The sequence below is a fragment of the Vitis riparia genome, chromosome 11 (genome assembly GCF_004353265.1).
Source record: "Vitis riparia cultivar Riparia Gloire de Montpellier isolate 1030 chromosome 11, EGFV_Vit.rip_1.0, whole genome shotgun sequence".
NCBI lineage: Eukaryota > Viridiplantae > Streptophyta > Magnoliopsida > Vitales > Vitaceae > Vitis > Vitis riparia.
Genome location: NC_048441.1, coordinates 5,249,353 through 5,269,974, shown reverse-complemented (window position 1 = coordinate 5,269,974; position 20,622 = coordinate 5,249,353). Strand labels below are relative to the sequence as shown.

General features: G+C 36.1%; 1 protein-coding gene across 1 annotated transcript in view; it reads right to left on the bottom strand.

Annotated features, from left to right (window-relative positions):
* Positions 1-20,622, bottom strand: part of LOC117924986 (isoamylase 1, chloroplastic) — a 50,489-nt gene that overhangs the window by 18,170 nt on the left and 11,697 nt on the right. The window contains exons 6-14 of the mRNA XM_034843749.1: positions 15,347-15,488; positions 15,143-15,250; positions 13,757-13,842; positions 13,220-13,291; positions 12,995-13,121; positions 10,808-10,894; positions 9,851-9,943; positions 8,588-8,746; positions 4,285-4,368 (exon numbers count right to left, since the gene is read on the bottom strand). Of these exons, the coding sequence (XP_034699640.1) occupies positions 4,285-4,368; positions 8,588-8,746; positions 9,851-9,943; positions 10,808-10,894; positions 12,995-13,121; positions 13,220-13,291; positions 13,757-13,842; positions 15,143-15,250; positions 15,347-15,488 (958 nt within the window). The remainder of the gene's footprint in view (positions 1-4,284; positions 4,369-8,587; positions 8,747-9,850; positions 9,944-10,807; positions 10,895-12,994; positions 13,122-13,219; positions 13,292-13,756; positions 13,843-15,142; positions 15,251-15,346; positions 15,489-20,622) is intronic.

Genomic DNA, 20,622 nt, shown 5'->3' with positions numbered 1-20,622 from the left:
TCAGCTTTTGGCAACCCATTGAAATAATTGGGCCTTTGCTTGAGGCTTGTTCTTTTGACGTGACTGGGCCTTTGCTTGAGGCATGACAGCCCACTTCTTCAGCCCACCTCCTTGACGATGGGCCTACTCTTGGTCCATCCTCTCTAGTTGCCACTCCTTTCAGTTTTAAGCCCAAAGATCCATTAGCCAGGCCAAACCCACCAGCCCCCCTCCTCGCCTCTTTTAGGCCCACGATTGGGCCTAAGGAAGACGACCCAGACAATAACTCATCGGTTGAGGCCCAATCCCGGATTGCCGGGTTTTGAGCTCAGTTTACCGTCACCCGGCCCGACCCGCCCCCCTGCTCACCCATTTCTTCATTTGACAAGTTCAGCGTCTCAAGCCTCACGCTTACCCGCTCCTCCTCCACGTGCTGCTCCGAGTGTGAAGCAACGTCACCCTTAACCATGTCGCTCTTTCGTCCAGCCTCTTCGCTGAATTTTTTCCTCAACACCGGTCGGCACTCCCACCACAGTGACAGAGCATAGACATCCTCCTCCACTTTGATTTCCAGTACACTCGGCCTGACGTCTCCTCTCGATTTGACCAAGATTCTAGCCCACTGGATCTCACCCATCGTCTTTGTCTGGTCATCAATTGCAACAAAACCACTGCATTCTTCCCCCACTCTTTTCAAAATCATCGTACTCCATAACGAGATTGGAAGCCCAACAATTCTCACCCAGACTTCATTCCCTACATCCGCCTCTACCCAGCAATCACTCCTAGGGTTCCAATGCTCCAGCCCTACCTGGAATCCTCCCATCGAGCGATTCCCTGAGGATACGACACGTCTTGCTTCTTCCAGATCTTCAAATTCCAACAAGACTATCATTTTCCAACTTAGCCAACCCTAAATTTCCTCTTAGACCCCAAGACTTTGCCCATAATCTTCCCAAACTCTCAAGATCTTCTTCTCCCTCTGTACTGGCTTTCCAACTCGCCACAACGCAATGTTCTAATTTTTGTAGATTTCCTAGTGTTTCCTCCCTTTTAACCTTCACTGCGATTGAGTTTGTATTTCCCTAAATTGGCCTCTTCACTACTGTCGCATACGAGCTTTCCACGACAAACTTCCCCACGGCCCTTGCTTCCTGGTTATTTGATTTTCTACCAAAAACTCCTACCAGTTGATGAAGCTTCTCTGCCATAATCACCCATCCTCTTTTGTCCCCTCTGCCTCTCGGGATGAAGATGCAAAAACTCTTCCTTTCCAGTTCAATAACCCCTAGCCAGATAAACCCCCCCGCTCTGTTTATCCCTCACGTCATGGAATATAATCTCCCCTTTTCCTTCCATTTCCTTCCCCATCTTACTTTTTTCTCGTCCTTGATGCATTGGGTTAGGCCTTCTATGAAAAACCCTAAGCTTTCCGGCCCCAGTCGGACCCATGACGAAATCCCTCCCTTCTTCTCCACGATGAGAACTTGGGGTTTTCCTTTCCTTTCATCTACAACGATCTCGAACGCCTTGGACTCCACTGTGAAGCTGCTCTCCTTCCTTCTTCTGCGAGACGCCGAGCTATTTTCTCCCTCCTCTCCATCGCACTCTCTCTCACTCTCTCTCTCGCTCTCTCCCATCGTCAAACAAAGACCTGCAAGTAGATTAAATGGCTGAGATGATCTCCTCATCTGCTCTAATCTATTATTGAACTAAATTACAAACTAATTTATAGACTTAGGTACTACCTAAGTCCTTTATTTTAGGAAACCAGAAACATCCTAAAAACTAGGAGATTAATTTGAATTAATTTCTAACTACTCTATGGATAAAACAAATTTAAAATAATTCAAATGAACTCAAATATCCAAAGTTGTTTGGATAATTTGAATTAATTCAAACCTCTTCAACTGATTTAGATAATCTCAATTATCTGAAAAAAATCTCCAATAGTTTCTAGATCCTGTGGATTAATGGCTTATTATCATGTGGATTGGGAGTTTCTAGATTATGCTTTAGAAAGAAAAGGTGTTAGACAGATATGACTATCTTAGATTTGTGGTTGTTCATCATCTGTAAGTTTTGCAATGCTAATAAAAGGGTGTGCTAAAGGATGGGTTCAGGCTTGAAGGGGTTCAAGACAATGTGATTTGCTTTGTCCTTTTCTCTTTACCATTATGAAGATGTGTGAAATAGATTGATGCTCAAAGTAGAGCAATGTGGTATCTTTGAGAGATTCTTAGTGGGCAATAGGGGAACAAGGGTGAGCCATCTATAGTTTGTCGATGACATCATTTTCTTTTCAAGAGCCTATTTAAATGAGTTATGAAATCTAAAGTCCTTTTTTTGTCTTTTTTTATTTTTTTATTTTTTTGTAGATACATATCAAGACTACAGATAAATCTAGACAAGAGTACCCTACTAGAAATCAAAGTGAACCAAGACCGACTTCTTGATTTGGTTGCCACTTTAGAATGAATGTAAACATTGCAATTGACCTTTTATCTTATCTGGGTCTTTCTTTGGGGTAAGGTAGGAATTCTAGAGTTGAATCTTTATGAGATCTAGTTATGGATAGAATATTACATCGCTTAGATAGGTGGAAGAAGGCTTACTATCCCTAGGTGTTAGAATAACCCTAGTTTAATCGTGCTTGCCCACATTCCCTCATTCTTTATTTATTTATTTGGAGGGAGTGGGGGAGGTATATTTTTAACATCAACCAAAGCAGCCAACAAGATTGAGAAGTTGTAAAGAAATTTTTTGTGTTTTTGCATTGGACACAAGAAGAAAGCTTAAATTATCTTGTGGGTTAGGATTAAGGGTGTAAACCAAAGAGTGAAGGGGTTCTAGGTATAGTGTAGATAGCCTTGAGGAATAGGACACTCTTAAGTAAGTGGCAATGGAGGTTCCTAAGGGAGTGTAATGCTTTATGGCACAAGATTATCTTAAGTATCTGTGGACTAAATTCTAATGGATGAGATGCTAATATGAATATTAGATGATCTCATTGATGTCCTTGGAAGGCTACTACTCAAGGTGTCCCTCTCTTCTCATGTTTCACTTGCTATTTAGTGGGTGATGATACTAAAATTTGGTTTTAGGAAGATATTGGATGGGGTAACCAACGCTTTTGTGTTAAATTTGAAGGCTTTATAGAATGGTGAGATTAAGAAATTCTAATGTATCTTCAGCTTTGATCTCATCTTCTCCCTCGTCTTGAAATTCCAATTTCTAACATAACCTTTTCGATCACAAAATTGAGGAACTACTCTCTTGATGTTGACTTTAACCAATGTGTACCTATCATCCACTTTCCTAGATTTGAGGGTTGGTCATTGACATCATTGTGTCTATTATCCGTCAGTTTGTTCTCTAAAGCCTTTTCTTTTTCTACTAGCTTTAGATCCTTTCCTCTTGCAAATTACATTTGGAAATCTAAAGTCCAACTCAGAGTCAAGACCTTCGCATGATTGGTGGCAAATATGAAGGTTAATACTAATGACCTTGCAAAAGCCCTTAGGTCAACATGGTGTGTAATGTGTGAGAAGAGTGAAGAATCAATGGATCATCTCTTTTTCTATTTCTTAGTAGCATTGACATTATGGAGTAAGTTGTTTGGATTTGCAAGGATTGACTGGGTTCCACCAAGGAGTGTGGTGGAGATGATAACCATTGCTTATCAGGGTTTTGGAGGTCTTCCTAAAGGGAAGTCACTATGGGGTATTGTTATTCTCATAGTAATTTAGACTATATGGAGGGAGAGGACAATGAGTTTTTTAGGACAACAGAGCACTTTAGGAGAATATAAAATGTAATATATTTCTCTTCACTTTGGACATTAGCTAGTGCTCCATTTGTGGGCACCCCTTTGAGCATGATACTACTAGATTGGAACACGGTCAGTACATCTATTATATTAGTAGAGGAGATATTCCCTACATAGATGCCTCTTCCAATGGACAATGTTAAGTCAAATTTTCTACTATGTTAAGACTAATATAATTTCTAATATGACTTTGACAACAAGTAGCCTACAGGACAATAGAAATTCATTTTACTTTGCTGTGTATAGAGTTCAATCAGGAGAACATGGTAGGAGTATTCAAGGTCAACTTGGTCAAACTTAAACAGATGATCATTTCCACTACCAAACAAATTAAGGGATAGAAAGTAGGTGGCTTGGAGAAACTAACCAAGTAAAACACCTATTCATACCTATACATTTACATTTAATGTTTTACCATACAGTGGAAAGAACATTTCGTATCCAAAAAAAATTGATTCAAAACCATTTAGACTTACTTGGGAAACCATGAGGCAAAGAAAGAAATTTCGCATTTGTCGTTTCCTCAATTTCTTTACTGAAATACTTGCAAACTCTCCTTCCTAAATAAACGTTAGATGCATCAGAAAGTAGTAAAATTTACAAGTTCAGCATGCTAGTAGGAATAAACATTTACAAGTTACAACAACCTTTGGAAGATATCAATGCATGCACACATACAAAATAACTTTCAGGCCGTTTCAAATATTAGATTGATTCATATTATTCCATCACAGTAAATTTCTACTCTTTAATTAAAAACAAGCCCTTACAGAGTTGAAAAATAGTGCTCCGCAAAAGATTATTGGAAACATTTAACCTCCTCAGGTTTACCAAGCCTCCTTCAATTACTTGAGCCCCATTTGTTAAAAAAAGTTTCTCGTATTTCATTTGAGTGAGAATTCAAGATATTATGTACCGTCATGTCTTATATATATAGAACAATTTTTATTCATGAGCAATCAAGAAAAACCTGTATAAAGAAACAGAAATGAGAGGGAAAAGACTTCCTTTAATAGAAAACAATAAAAAATACCAGGAAACTGGTAGACATTCTCAACTTTCTAATCACAAATAGTTATTTTTAAAAAATAATAAATGAAATTATTGTATAAAATACAAGGAGAGCTCTTCCTTTAAAAAAAAATGAATACAACCACAAAAAAAAAAAAGGAAGAGAGAGAAAAGAAACAAGATAAAAGGAATATCAAAGCTCTAATCAAAGATATCACCCAGCAGTACTTTCCTAGTTGCTATTTCATTCAAGGGCAAACAGTTCACCTCCTTAAATTTATCATCATTCCCCTAGCTAGGTCATGTATGTCTCTAACCCAAAAAGAGAACCCCCCGAGTGAGTACAAAAAGATTTAGACACCTTTAGAAAAAGTTTTAGGATTTAAAAATCGTCACCAAGTTCATTATGTTGGCAATTCCACTCTAAAAGTGTTGTACTTTTGTTTCCAGGTTTTGTTTATGACAGATCCATCCACCATCAACTTGAAAAGATTGCAGCCAAAGAACTCATTTAAGAAATCTCCATAATAAAGTCTTTGAGCAAATTCAAGTCCGTAACTAAGGAGTCAGTCTGAATTCGTATGAAAAAACTCAAAACGATTTGTATATTTAAATGGCATCACATTTAACAAAAATAAGAGCTAAAGAAAAAAAAAAATTGAACGCCATATGGTTGATTCTAGAGTTGGCTCAATCTGCTCAGGTTGAAGTTTTCACTTTTGATCAATCAAGACGAGCCCTTGATCCATCTATGCAGAAAAATATTCTTTGATTCGTCAAGGTGTAAACTCAATCAAGTGAGCTTATCCAGCCAGAACTCTAGGAAAGATCCTGTACTAGATCAAATTCTAATTTCTTTCCTTCTTGAAATAAACTTGTTCATTTTGAAAGAGCCTCAAATTTCTATTTTGTTCATAATATCTTCTAATAGAGAATACTATCTAGAATATTTCCTATTTTAAAGATAGATAAAAGTGAAATTGGAATATTATTAAATAATAAATCCATATTCGTTAAATCGTGTCATGCTTTTAAGGGATGTATCATAACATATGCAACCTCCCCTTCTATCTCTACATTTACCATGGTGATGGAGGCCATTCAAAAGTATAGCACTGATTTTTTATTTTTTATTTTTTGATGGAAAGAGATTACGAAACAATATATCTACAAATTCTATTGAAAGATGAACCACGATAATATTCATATCTAGCCTTTATAACATCTCTAAGAAAATTTGACCTCCAAATGATAAACTCTATATTACAAATACCTTTCTTAGCTAAGTAATATGTTTACCATTTGCTTTATAAATATGTAGACAATTGTAAATATTTAGGTCTTGATAACTTCCAAATATCCTCCATTAATAATATAATAGAACTTGGAATGTTATTCTTTTTTTTTTATAACAATCTATCACTATTTTTTAGTCGCTTTCAATCTTTAGATTCAAGAACTCATTATTATTAGTAGCTAGCACACCATCTCTTAAAGCCATACATTCCACAATAATTATTGATACATTACCTATATGCCTACTGGCAACCATTTTTACAATTCTATTAGAATCTCTAATCACCCATCCTAAACCCTAAACCCTAAACCCTAAAACCCTAAAACCCTAAAACCCTAAAACCACAAAAACCTAAACCTAAAACCCTAAGTTTATATCCATTGCCAAAGTTGATGAGAAATTGAGCTATACTAGTAGATCAACTATATAATTTTCAATAAACAATTCAATGTGTTTGGTAGTGTGATTTATGAATTTCTTTAAATAAAAATAAGAATTGGTCATAATTAATGTTTGGGGCAATGAAAATGGTTAGGCTTTCTATTTTGTTCATAATTTCTTCTAATAGAGAATACTGTATAAAATATTTCCTTCTTTGAAATTTTCTTATGGCAATAGGTATACTTCTTTATTATGAAAAAGTGTTAGGAATTTATAAATATTCTAAGTCATGAAGAGGAAATGAGCTCACCAAGGGAGCAAGACTCACATTAAAGGTATATATTCTAAAAGCAATGAAACATGGGATTTGTCTAAAAGCAATAAAAAATATTTTTTAAAATAGTATAATTAAATAAATTAAGAAACTAATAAACTTAAAAATATATTAACATAATAACAAATGGAATGGTTTCAACATATTATTAACAACAAATTAGCATATAAAATAATACACCATATATGGTACCATTACCATTTAAAATAATACATTAACTATACAATAAAATAATTAACATATAAAATAATAATTTTCAAATTCCCAATTCCAAACACTAATAGCATATAAGACAAATTAATGCACATACATGAGCATTTTAAGTATAAATCATTATTATATAAAACAATACATTTACCCTTTTTCTTCAAATTCCCAATCCAGAACACCACTAACCCACACCACACTAGTAACACAACGGAAATGGAGCAAAGAGAGGCAACACCAACACATGGAGCTTGTTGTCAATGGAAGAATACGATGTTTCTCACCGGTCAAACGGTCACCACAACGACATCGCTGGCACAACCAATGTCTTCTTTCTTCTTTATCATAACCATGGGTAGAGTCATGGGTCTTGAAGAACATTTCCTTTTGAAGAAAATTTCTAATTTTTTAAGGATTTCTTAGTTTTGGTTGCCCTTTATTGCAATTTGTACACCTTAGGGTTGGGTCTATAGGGTCTGAGTTTGTTATACATGTCCTTTTTATATAGCCTTCCTTAATTCATGAAGGTTTACTTAGTTTTTGGTTAGTTGTACATCATGGGGAGGACTTCTCATCCTTCTCATGTTTTTCTCATTTAATACAATTGTTCGTTTTTGATAAAATAATAATAATAAATAAATAAATTATTTTAGGGTTTAACTGGTGAGAATTTCAATAACTCAAATGATTCAACCGAGTCAACTCGGAATCTCAACGGAGTCAACTGACTTTAACTAATTCTTGACCAAATCTGCGTTGAAAATGTTATTGGATATCGAACATGGTGCAAAAAGATCCAAGGCGAATACAACTTGGTTGAGTCATACTAGACTCGGTTGATACTTTGAACCTTGAAATATATATTGTGGACCCAAATCCTAAAAGCTAAGGTTTTAGGAAAATTGATTGCTCAACATAATTCTTATTAAAAACACAACTATACAATTCTATTTTAGGAAGAAAATAAATACAAAATATGTAGACACAATCTCAACGATAATCCCAAGATGATAGCAGCATAATATTTCAACACAACAGTTTTGCAAAAAAGCACGTTCAAGTGCAAATCCAAAAAACAGATTAAATATTTTCTAGATTTCTAAATGTGATTTAAAAAATTTGTCAAGGCCTAATTTTATAAGAGCTTTGAAAAATTAGGAACTACTCCTAACCTTCCAAGAAATGCTACCAAACGATTAAAGTATCACTAATGCCCCATTTGGAGCCACTTTTTATTATTATGTAAAGTTTCATTTGATAGTTAAAAAAGAGCTCTACATTTGTCTATAACTATAACACTTCAAACCAGAAGATGCTTGAAGCCAAAAAGCTCTTTTTAGTCAAGCTAGGGTGGCATTCTATCACATAAGAGCTTTTAAGAGAAGACATTCACAATAAGGTACGTTGTGCCAGCATGTTGGACACCTTTTATGAATGTTCCCAATAAGTGGAACTGTGTTGCTGATTCTATCATAGAGGAAAATTTGGCATTAAAAAAGGAACTACAGCAATATGTGATTGTGAGTGCGCATGGGCTATCAATATTTACTTGTCCACAGTTCCAGCTGTTATTATGATTCTCCCCATCAGTGTTGTCCTCTCCATTTGCATTGTTATGCTTCTTGTTGTATGTCACTAAATCAGCCAATGTAAAACCATCATGTGCGCACACAAAGTTGATACTGTTCCAAGGTTTCCTCCCTCCTTCCTGATTCACAAAATGAGCAAAGACTTAACAGATATTAGAAATTTCAAATATAAAAACTGATGGATGAAATGGAGGGCATGGCTCCAAAAGAATCATCTACTGAATCAGACTCCACACAATATCAGGGAAAAACAGAGAAAAAATTTTAAGTAAAAGAATACAAGTGTGAAGCTTCTGATATATACATACATAACAAAAGGTTCTGTAAATCAGAATTACAGCATTTACAGGAGAAGAAGGAAAAGAGATCCTTCACCAGGAAACGGAAGGAAACCAACAGGACAGCTGAAGAAAGTACTCATGCTAAAAAAAAAAAGGGAACAGAATATTTAAGACACCTAGTTCCTCTCTTAGCCAGCAAATCAGCTACCTGATTTGTCGATCTAGGCCTCCAAACAAAGAATTACAGCATTTATAGGAGAAGAAAAGAAGGAGAAGAGATCCTTTGATGGGAAATGGAAGGAAACCAACAGGACAGCCAAAGAAGTACTCATGCTAAAAACAAGAGAACAGAACATTTAAGACACCTAGTCACTCTCTTAGCCAGCAAATCAGCTACACAATTTGTCAATCTAGGCCTCCAAACAAAGAACAGATCCAAAACCAGAATTACCGCATTTACACTTAGTTCCTCTCTGTAAATCAGAATTACAGCATTTACAGGAGAAGGAGAAGAGATACATCAATGGGAAACAGAAGGAAACCAACAGGACAGCTAAAGAAAGTACTCAAGCTAAAATCAAGGGAACAGAACATTTAAGGCACCTAGTTCCTCTCTTGGCCAGAAAATCAGCTACCTGCTTTGTCGATCTACACCTCCAAACAAAGAACAGATCCAAAACCCCAAACAAATGAAGGATTCTCTATAAGCAATGTCACAAAGGAATAAAACCAAACCAAACCCCCAACCACCCCCACCCCCTTTCCTCTAATCCTCCCCATTTTCTCTTAACAACAGAGTACCACAAAGAGTTTTGCTCTTTCAAGAATCTCAGCCATTTACCAGGGCTTACCCAGACATATCTACCTAGTGTAACTAATAGTTGTCCAACAGGTTTGAAGGTCATGAGCATTAGAAGGACAAGTAAATAAGAAAAGAAATACCTGGTACAGATTAGGGCTCCCACAAAGGCATTCAGCAAAAGCCCCAGAAAATCCATCTGAACCCTTAATAAACTGCCGCACTATGTCACGATACTGAAAAATATCCAAATCAAACATGACCCAAGCTTTATGTAATAACAATGCAATTCTAATATGCAAATCATGTGAATTGGTCTACTAGGAAATGCACTGTGCATAATTGTTAAGACTCAAGCTTTGAGAGGAGAGCAGCAGAATGTTTGAGAGGAAGATGTATAAGAAAAATGTCTTTGTTTAAACGGGAAGCGGTTTGAAGAATAGAAACAAAATTGTCCCTTCAAAAGCTATCAAAATATTGCAAATTTAGGGGCTCTGCTAAAAAAAATATATATGAAAATTGAAATTTAATGACTATAAGAATGAAACGAGACATGGAAAGGACATTTCCTGGATTTTAGAATCTTATCAAAGGAGATTTTATCATAGAAAGGAAATCAGTTTCCTGAAATGGCATATTAAGGAGACTACACATTATTGCTAAACATAATGTTTATTAAAAAAAAATTCCAATATTGCCTCCAGATGTGTCTTCAGTAGGAGAGAATTATCAAATCACATGTAATTCAAATACATGTAGAAAGAAATGAATAATTGCTAGTTCATAGGCTCAGTTCAGCCAACCCTCCATATATGAAGAGGTAATCAAGTGAAAACTTTGTATCTTCTATGTCCAATACTCCTTCAAGCAAGCAGAAGTTAGCAGATTGCCTCATTAAGTATAACAGTGAAATGAAACAATTGGGAAATATGGGAATAATGAAAAACTGATGTAGATTTATGTTTCTACCTATGTAAGACCTTTCAAGCATCATGTGACTGGCTTGTTCAATGAAAAATAATAATAATAATTTATCATAAGTACAAACACAGGCTGACAATTCTCGACATGGCACATTGTACACCATTTTCGGTACTGACCTTCCCATTCCACTCTGACCAAAGACCCCAGTGAGGAAACATGCCAACTTGGTAAAGGCCTCCTGCATCCCATGCTTCAGCAATAAGCTATTTGAAGGTAGAAACAAAATTTGGTCAGTTACCTTTCCAATAGTAATGGCACGTAGAACTGCCAGTGAACAAAGAAAATGATAAAATGAAACTGTTTTATGTAGGATTCACTCCTCTGCAAAACATGATTACAGAAGCATCTTCCTGGGAAAAGCAGCAACAATTAGCAGTCTGTATTTATTTTATTTTTTTAATTATACTATTTGGGTTTTAAGGCATATTGATGATCAATGAGAATGTCATATCCTATTTTCTTTGCCTCTTCATGTGTACATGTGTATGCATGCACATGTGAGGTCTGAACTATCAGCATCAATGATCATCATATCTCACCGTTGGGACTTATTGCACGATTTCTTTGTCAGGATTAGGTTTAGAAATCAGATAGCTAAACTTCAGACACACCTCAACTATCTTATTGGGGGCCTACATGGTTGGATAAGACTTCTCTGGTTCAGGAAAATGACCATAGCAGCACAATCTTCAAAAGAAGGGAGAGACAGCAACCAAGGATTTAGACACATCAATCTTGAGATTGTTTTACACCTCCATAGTCAGTTTTTTCAGGAAGGTTTAATGATTAAAACTACATTAAAGTTGTTAAGCTACCAACTTTCCTAAAAGTTTAAGTTATAAAAGATACAAATCCACAATGTATACTGGACTAATAACCTGAGACTATGCTAAGTTGCCAACTTTCCTAAAAGCTTAAACTATTAGGATATGAACTCACAATGTATATCAAGTTAATATAAGTAGAAACAAACAAATTAAAATAAAAATCCATGCATAGCATGGAGATCAATTAAAATGAAAATTTTTATGGGATGAAACACTTAACCTTCAAAAGTTAGAGCAAAACCTCAAGATTCAAATTTCATCAAATCTCAAGTTTAGGGGCTTTAATATCTTGAATGGAAGCACAAAAAAACACTGTTGATAGATTAGGGCAGTTCTTTCTTTAGAAGAAAAAGACTAAGAAAAAATCAGCTTTGACTACTCCTTTAGTTGTCAAGCAGTGTTACCAATGTACATCAGCACCCCAACATCTTTTGGAATCCATTGATACTAATATTGCATACAAGTAGTGCCAATATGTACCAATTGTTGAAAGAGACCAAGACACATATTGATCAAATGTGCAACGTGGATGGTACTTTTTAGTTTCAGGTATAAGTTATATCCAGGTGATTTCCAGGCTGGCAAGCAATGACACTGACACTGACATGTATGGAGTAATATGTAACAGTACTCTTCAGTACTTAAAAACCATGTGGTCATTAGGTGATCTGGGTCAAAAAATGTGAGGCATATCTTTTACTGCTTCTCAATGTGTTATGGTAGGTAAGGACCAAAGGGAGACATTAAGGATGAGATGCAGTTTACCCAACAGTCCTAACAAAGGACCAGAGTCCAGACAGCTCAATTCATCTAATCTTCTTATTGAACATCATTAATCTATTGCTATACATTAGCAAGTTCAGTTCCCCAAGGCTCATGAAGATATTTTAGACACCACAGACCCATTTTCATTGATGATTAGTAGACAGACCAGTGCATGAGATGGCTACTATGGTGGTGGGTTTTTGAGAAGGAGAATAAAAAGGAACATAATGGAGGATTGTATGGGCATTTCCATCCCATATTTATTCTCATAGGGGATTTTCTCTTATCTTCTGTAATTAATCTAGTTACATTTCTGTTGGAGGATGTCTTCTCCTTCCACTTTTTGAATCTTAATCCATTAAATAAGATATTCATTTCTGAAGAAAATATTCTTCTTTTTTCTGTATTAAAACTGAATACAAAGTGACCTATATATATACAAGTGGGATTCCTAATCTAAGCCATATAATATGCACAATCACTATCTCTAAGGAAACAATAACTAATTAGGAGAGATTCTCTCATCCATAAAAATAGAAAATATCCTAACACAATATATTCTTCTAATCTTGGCACTTAATTACAAATCATAATCCCATATTTCCACAATTTCTTTGATTTTATATTTAAAAAAAATAAAATAAAGAGGCAAGATTACTAAAAGCTGGGATTTTCAAGAGAAGTATAAAGAAAGGAACCTATAGTAAATACCTTCACTCCACGGAGTATTGGATCATTACTAATCATATCAATTAATGGAGGACTGCTGAGAGGGGTGCCAGTGGTCAGTGAGTCACCTTCTGCTGGATTCCCATATACATTAAGAGCATCCCAGAGACTTCATGGGAAAGGAAAATAAAAGACCAAAATAAATATCAATCTCCAATAGAAACTGAATAAGGACAAAAAAAAATATCAGACAGATTGCACAGTAACCTGCTACCCCTGGTCATGATAGAAGCAAGATCAAAGCGAAAGCCATCCACATGCATTTCTGTTACCCAATATCTGTTGGACAAGAAACTAACTCAAAAACCTTTCAACTCCATCTACCAATAAAGATTAAGGAAGGATTGAGACTAAATAAGTTCAAAACTGTAGCATGAGGTTGCATATAAACACCCAGAAAAGTAGAAAGGAAAATAAAATAAAGGACATGCATGCTTATCTGACATCCCATTGTCAACAACTTCATAACTGAAATAAATATGTGCACGTATGATTATAATTAGTGTCACAATGGAATGGTGTTCACACACAAGCATGTGCACAACCCACCTACACACACACACACACACATCCACACCCAAAAACATGCTTATACACCCACACATGTGGAAGTGCACTGTGCAGGGACACCTCCAGACACACCCATACACACACACACCTGCAGACCCACCAAAGTGAGTAGTCAAATCATTAAAAAAAATGATTAAAAAAACCTATACGTAGAGTCAATAATGATGAACTTACCTTAAGCAGTCCAAAATAAATTGGCGCACAATGGGATGGTTGCAATTGAAGGTGTTTCCACAACCTGAATAATTATAGAATTCTCCCTGTAAAACCATAGAAAAAAAAAGTTCTCTCATATGCAAAATAAAAATAAAAAAAGGGCAAATTAGATCCTAACTGTTTAAAACATGTACTAGACTAGATGGTGTAAGAAATTGCCTTGGCCTCAAGGGCAGTTAAGCTAAATCTCAAACCAATATTTCAAATCAAATTTGGCAAACTTGACAGGAAACAAAAATCCTAATGTTTTCAAATCATTTAAGTAGGTGTTCAGCTTATCCCTTAAAATGGGAATTTTTATACCCAATCAATCCAGTGTTTTATTACTTATTAACTACTACGCAAAAGCTAGAAAAATTATGCAAAATAATATTCCTTTTTCCTAAATAAAAATAATAGTGACAATCCTTTTCAAAGGAATACAAAGTAAAAAATAAAAAAGAAATAAATAAAGATTCACAAGCCCAGTGTCATAATCTCCATACAGTAGGGGAATTTGGTTTTGGAAATAATAATAATAGGCTAGAGTGAGTAAAATTATTAGAGGGCATAATATACACTATTGGCACAAATCCCAACAACCTTGGCTTTTGGGAGAAGTAGTCATCCAACATGGCATTAAAGCTTGTTTAGTGAGACATCATGAGTTTGAATCTCACTGTCATGTTTATTTCCCCCAATTAATTGAATTTACGTACAAACCTGAAGAAGGTATCAGTTATTTGTTTGCCTGTGGGCCTGTCCATCCCCTTCATGTGCCACATACAGGATGGGGCGGCACGTGAAGGAGAGTGTTAAAGAGCATAATATACATTATGGGCCCATTCCTAAAAACCTTCCAGTTCAACCAACCAGTCCAGATACTCCATTCTCATATAAAAATAAAAAATACATATTGGTAGTTTGTCCCTCATTTTCCTACAGAATAACAAATACAAGCAAAGATGGAGATCATACACCAAGCTGTAACATCTCAGTTTCACAAGTTTCTATTCTTTCATTTGGGCAACATGTTTCTTTTAAACAATCAAAGAGAACCATAAAAGATAAAAAAATTTAGGTGAACAAGCATATATATCTTCTCATCCACATGTCAAATTGACTAATAGAGGCACTGTTGTCAAATATTGACCAAACAGTTTACAGGAATTTTCATCTGGTATGTTCACTTACAACAGATTTTAAACAAACTGCATAATTGCAGAAGCTTTAAAATTAGGTGTCTACAAAATTAGTTATAATCTACAAGGGTGTTCATTAATTATATTCCAGAATCTTCCATTATTTACTAACAACAGATCTACTAAAAATAGAAACGACTCTGAATAATTTCAGGAGTTATACCTTAGGAGCAAGCATATAATAGACACTGTTATCAACACCTCTAAATGACAAAATGGGACCATTCTCATTCCCTTCAGCAGTGTGATTGAAAACCACATCCATGAGAACCTGTCAAAGTAAAATTAGGAGAGAGAGAGAGAGAGAAAACAAAAAAATCCACAAAATATAAACAGAATGCTACAGCACATTGAAATGAGTTGTCACCTCAATTCCCCGTTTATGTGCTTCTCTAATAAGAAGCTTGACTTCATTTATTGCATCATGACCGCAATTATGGATGCCCGCAGATGAGTATCTTATCATCGGTGAAAAGTAATTGACGGTTGAATATCCCCAAAAATTCACCCTAGACAAGAAATCATGTTTTTCATCAGACATGATATTGGCATTTTTTTATTTTTTTTTTATAAGTGCAAATTGTATAAAAACGCCAAAAAGTGCTCACCGAAGTACACACGGTGTATACAACGGTCACCTAATAGTGCCAAAAAGGATAGAGAAAACAAAAATACTCCCTCCCTCAATCCGTCCCCAACCAATCAATAAAATCAACTAAGGACAGAAGTATGTTCTATAAACAAGTTTGTCCAAGATAATAAACAGCTTCATATTCTCAAAAGATCTATGTCTCTCCTTCCAAATTGTCCAAAAGAGGCACAAAGGCGCTGTTTTCCACACTTTCTTTCTCTTTCTTCTAATGAACAAGCCCTACCACCCTAAAAAGGTCTCTATAACGGAAGCATGAATCACCCGACACATCTTGAACAAAGAGAACAAGAGCTCCCACAATGCAAGAGTATATGGTCAATTGACTCCTCATGAGCATAACAAAGGGAGCAGCTATTGGCTAAAGACCACCCTCTCCTTTGCAATTGGAGAAAAGACAAAACTTTCCCCTATGTTGCCTCCCAAGAAAAAAAACTAACCTTAGGAAGGACCCAAGTATTCCACACAATACTAGTAGGGAAACGGCTTACCCTTACTTCCTCAAGGATAGAATAGAGGGACTTAACAGAAAAGGATCCACTCTTTGTAACCGCCCAAAACACCTCATCCTCCCTCTCCTCAATCACCACCTTGTCTTGAATCCTTGACAAGAAACATTCCACCATCTCAATCTCCAAGTCATTGAGAGGTCTAGAGAAGCTTGGGTCCCATCCATCCCCCTCAGAAAAGTGCACCCAAAAATCCGCCACTCAAGCCTCTTCTGAGCTAGCTAGAACGAACAAGGAGGGAAAGGACAAACATAAAAGCTCATCCCCGCACCATCTGTCTTTCCAAAACTTGACCTTTCTCCCATTGCCCACTACAAAGAGATTTCTGGAACAAACCAACTCCCATAAATGCCTTATAGCCTTACATAAACCAACACCATAGCTGCCCCTCACTTCCTTAAAGCACCAACCCCATTCCAATTCCCCAAATTTACTACAAATAACTTCTCTCTAAAAGGCATCCCTTTCTTTAGCAAAGCGCCAAATCCATTTGCAAAGGAGAGCCTTATTAAGGGATGTTAGATAGTATACAGTTATTTAGGTTATTTACTTTTACTTTTCCTTGTATTGTGGGTCCCACTAACATGTATATATATACCCAAGTCCAATGTGTATTATTAACAGTTTTTTCAATAACAATAATTAGGGATTCTCCCTTTTCTCTCTTTTCACAAGGGAGTTAAGACGTTCAACTCCAAAGCCTCCTTTTCTTTTGTCTAAACAAACAAAATCCCACTTCACTAAATAAGGCTTATTCTCTAGAGCCCCACCTCCCCACAAAAAGTCCCTTTGAATCTTCTCCAACCTTAAGCAAACTCTCCTCAACATCCGGAAAAGAGACATAAAATAGATTGGCAGGCTAGCTAGCGTGCTCTTGATCAGTGTTAGCCTTCCTCCTTTGGAAATATATTTCCTTTTCCACATTGCTAATCTCTTTCTAAACCTTTCTTCAACATCATCCCAAGCCACCATCGAGTTATGGGCAGCTCCTAGAGGGAGCCCCAAAAAAGTGGTTGGAAGCGCACCCACTTTACAACCAAATATAGTAGCCAACTCCATTACATTCGACACCCTCCCAACCAAAATAAGATCACTTTTATCTAAATTGATTTTCAAACCTGAAATGGCCTCAAACTACATGAGTAACCAACTCAAATAAGTCATTTGGGTAGAGGTAGCCTCACAAAAAACCAAAGTATCATCTGTGAACAACAAATGGGAAATCTCCAAGCCCTCCCCATTTCTCCCTAACACTTTGAAGCCAGACAAATAGCCACCCTCTCTTGCCCTTGCAAGAAGGCAACTGAGCACCTCTATAGCTAGAACAAACAAGTATGAGGATAATAGATCCCTTGCCTTAAGCCACTAGAGCTCTGAAAAAACCTTGAGGGGGTACCATTCACTAACACCGAGAACCTTAGAGTTGAGATGCACCAACTAATCCAATTGATCCACCTTTGTCCAAAGCCCATTTTTCCTAACACCTCAAGTAAAAAATTCCAACTTACTTGATCATAAGCTTTTTCAATATCAAGTTTACAAAGCACTCCTGCTCTATTACTTCTCAACATCAAGTCAATTCCCTCATTAGATATAAGTACCGCATCAAAAATTTGTCTTCCTTCCACAAACGCATTCTGATATTTTGAGACCACTTTTCCCATCATTTTCTTTAGTCTATTAGCCAACACCTTAGCTAATAGTTTATATAGGCTGCCCACCAAACTTATCAACCTAATATCTTTCAACACTTCAGCTCCTCCTCTCTTTGGAACCAACATTAGAAACATTGCATTGAGGCTCACAAAGCACCCATGTTCATGAAATGCTTCCACTTGAATCTGTTCATCCTTTTTTAATAATAAACTCATACTTGGGAGTTTTATTAAGGTATTTTAGGATTTTGTACTCAACTTCTAAATGCTCCCCCTTAAACGCATGCATGAACTGGCTTACCACACAAATAGAGAAGGTTATGTTCCGTTTGGTATGTGAAAAGTAAATCAACTTTCCCACAAGTCTCTAGTAGCTCCCCTTATCAACACTTCTACTACAGTTGGTGAGGCCAATTTTATTCTTTGGATCAATTGGCACTTCAGTAGGCTTGCAACCTAGCATTCCTACTTCCTTCCACAAGTCAAGTGCATATTTTATCTATGTGACTACAAGACCAGTCTTTGAAAGCGCCACTTCCATACCCAAGAAATATCTTAGAAGACTTAAATCCTTCATCTCAAATTCCTTTGCAAGTTCCTTTTTTAGGTGATCGATTCCAAACACATCATCTCTTGTCAGAATTATGTCATCAACATATACTATTAAGATGGTAGTTTTACCTTCTTCAGAAAATTTGAAAAACATGGTGCAATCTGACTAAATTTGTAGATGCCCTGCTCCCTTAATAGACTTTAAAAATGATCAAACCAAGCCCTAAGAGATTGTTTTAATCCATACAACAATTGGTGTAACATGCACACCTTTTCTCTACCATAATTTTTTTCAAAGCCATGTGATAATTGCATATCTTCAAGTTCACCATTTAGAAAGGCATTTTTGACATCAAGTTGGTGGAAAGGCCAATTTAAGTTTGTCGTAAGGGATAGTAAAACTCTTATAGTATTCATCTTGGCAACTAGTGCAAACATCTCCTAATAGTCAATTCCATATGTCTAGGTGTATCTCTTTGCCCCATCAATCTTGCCTTGAATAGATCAACAATCCCATCTGGTTTGTGTTTTACTGAAAAAGCCCATTTACACCAAACATGAGACTTTCCTTCTAGCAGTTTCACCAAATCCCAAGTTTCATTTTTTTCAAGTGCCTTAATTTCTTCCATGACCGCATTCTTCCACTCAGGAGTAATGAGAGCTTCCTGCACTAACTTAGGAACAACTACACTGGACATATTAGACAAAAAAAACTTTATAGGAATATGAGAGATGATGACAGAACACAAAATTTGAAATTGGATTAAGTGTATAAGACCAGGTTCCTTTTCTAAGAGCAATAGGTAAATCAAGATCATCAACAACGAGAAAAGAATAAGAATTACTTGTGCCTTCCAAATCAATGGATATCGGTTTGGGTTCTTAGCAGTGCAGTGATGGTTATTCTGTCCTCCTCAAAGTAGTTCTCCTATAGTAGACATGAAGCTCTGGTTGTGGTAAACCTTCTTCCCTTAGTTGTTCTGTTGGCATTCTAGACAAGGGAGACGACAAAGGTGAGGAAAGGGATAGGAGAACAAATAGGTCTCCGGACAAGAGTAGAAGGCATGCTCTAGGGTGATGAGACCGGTAGAGGAATGATTTCTTAAAATGAGGCTTCACTAGAATTCTCCCTCTGAAGGTAAGCGTGGGCATAATATGGTTGGTTTTTCAAAAAAGGTGACATTAAGGCTGACAAACATCTTTTTGGTGATAGGATTATTGCATTTGTACCCTTTTTGGGTTGGTGAGTATCCTAAGAAAAGACATTTAATGGATATAGGGTTAAGCTTACTACGATGAGGATCATGGTCATGACCGAATGTTGTGCCGCCAAAGATTTTTGGAGAAAGAAAAGTGAATAATTTTGTAGTAAATAAAGTTGAGTGGAAGTAGACAGAGGTGTGACAAAACCGAGGACTTACAAAGGCATCCTATTTATTAGATAAGTAGCAGTTAAAATAGCCTCACCCCAAAACTATTTTGGGACAAGATCTGTGGACATGAGTGATCAGGTTACCTTAAGAAGATGTCTATTGTTTCTTTCTATCACTCAATTTTGTTGGGGAGTTTTGTTACACGAAGAGTGGTAAACAATACCATTTTCTAAAAAGTATGTACCAAGAATAGGAAGGGTGTTAAAAAGCATAATATACATTGTGAACTCAAATCCTACAAGTTTAAACTTTTAAGAAAATTGATAGGTTAATATGGTATCAAAGCTTCGTTTGGCAGGAGGTCATGTGTTTGAGCCCTCACCACATGTTTGTTTCCCCATTTACAAATTTGTTTCCCTAATTTATTGTGAGTCCAAAAGGCTATTAGTGGTTGTTTTGCCTACGAGCCTATGTATCTCTCCACATATGGGTACGGGACCATAAGTGAGGGAGGGTGTTAAAAAACATGATATACATTGTAAATCCAAATCTACAAGTTTAAACTTTCAAGAAAACCGGTAGTTTATTGGAGCTTAAACTATAAATAGTAGCAACACACAATTTACAGCTAAAACCAAATTTCAAATCAGATATTTCCATAGAATTAACGTGGTAAAAGAATTTCTAACAATAATATTTTCATTCCATTGTAATAGCAAATTGCAAACTAAAGAATTTGTAGGTCAATAGATTTAAAACTATGAAAAATCAAACTTAACGCAAATGCAAATTATTTTTAAAAACTAGAATAATAATATCTTCTTCTTTTTTTTATCAGAAACAAACAAATGCATTAATTGAAAATAAAAACATGAGAAGGATGAGAAGTCCTCCCCAAGATGTAC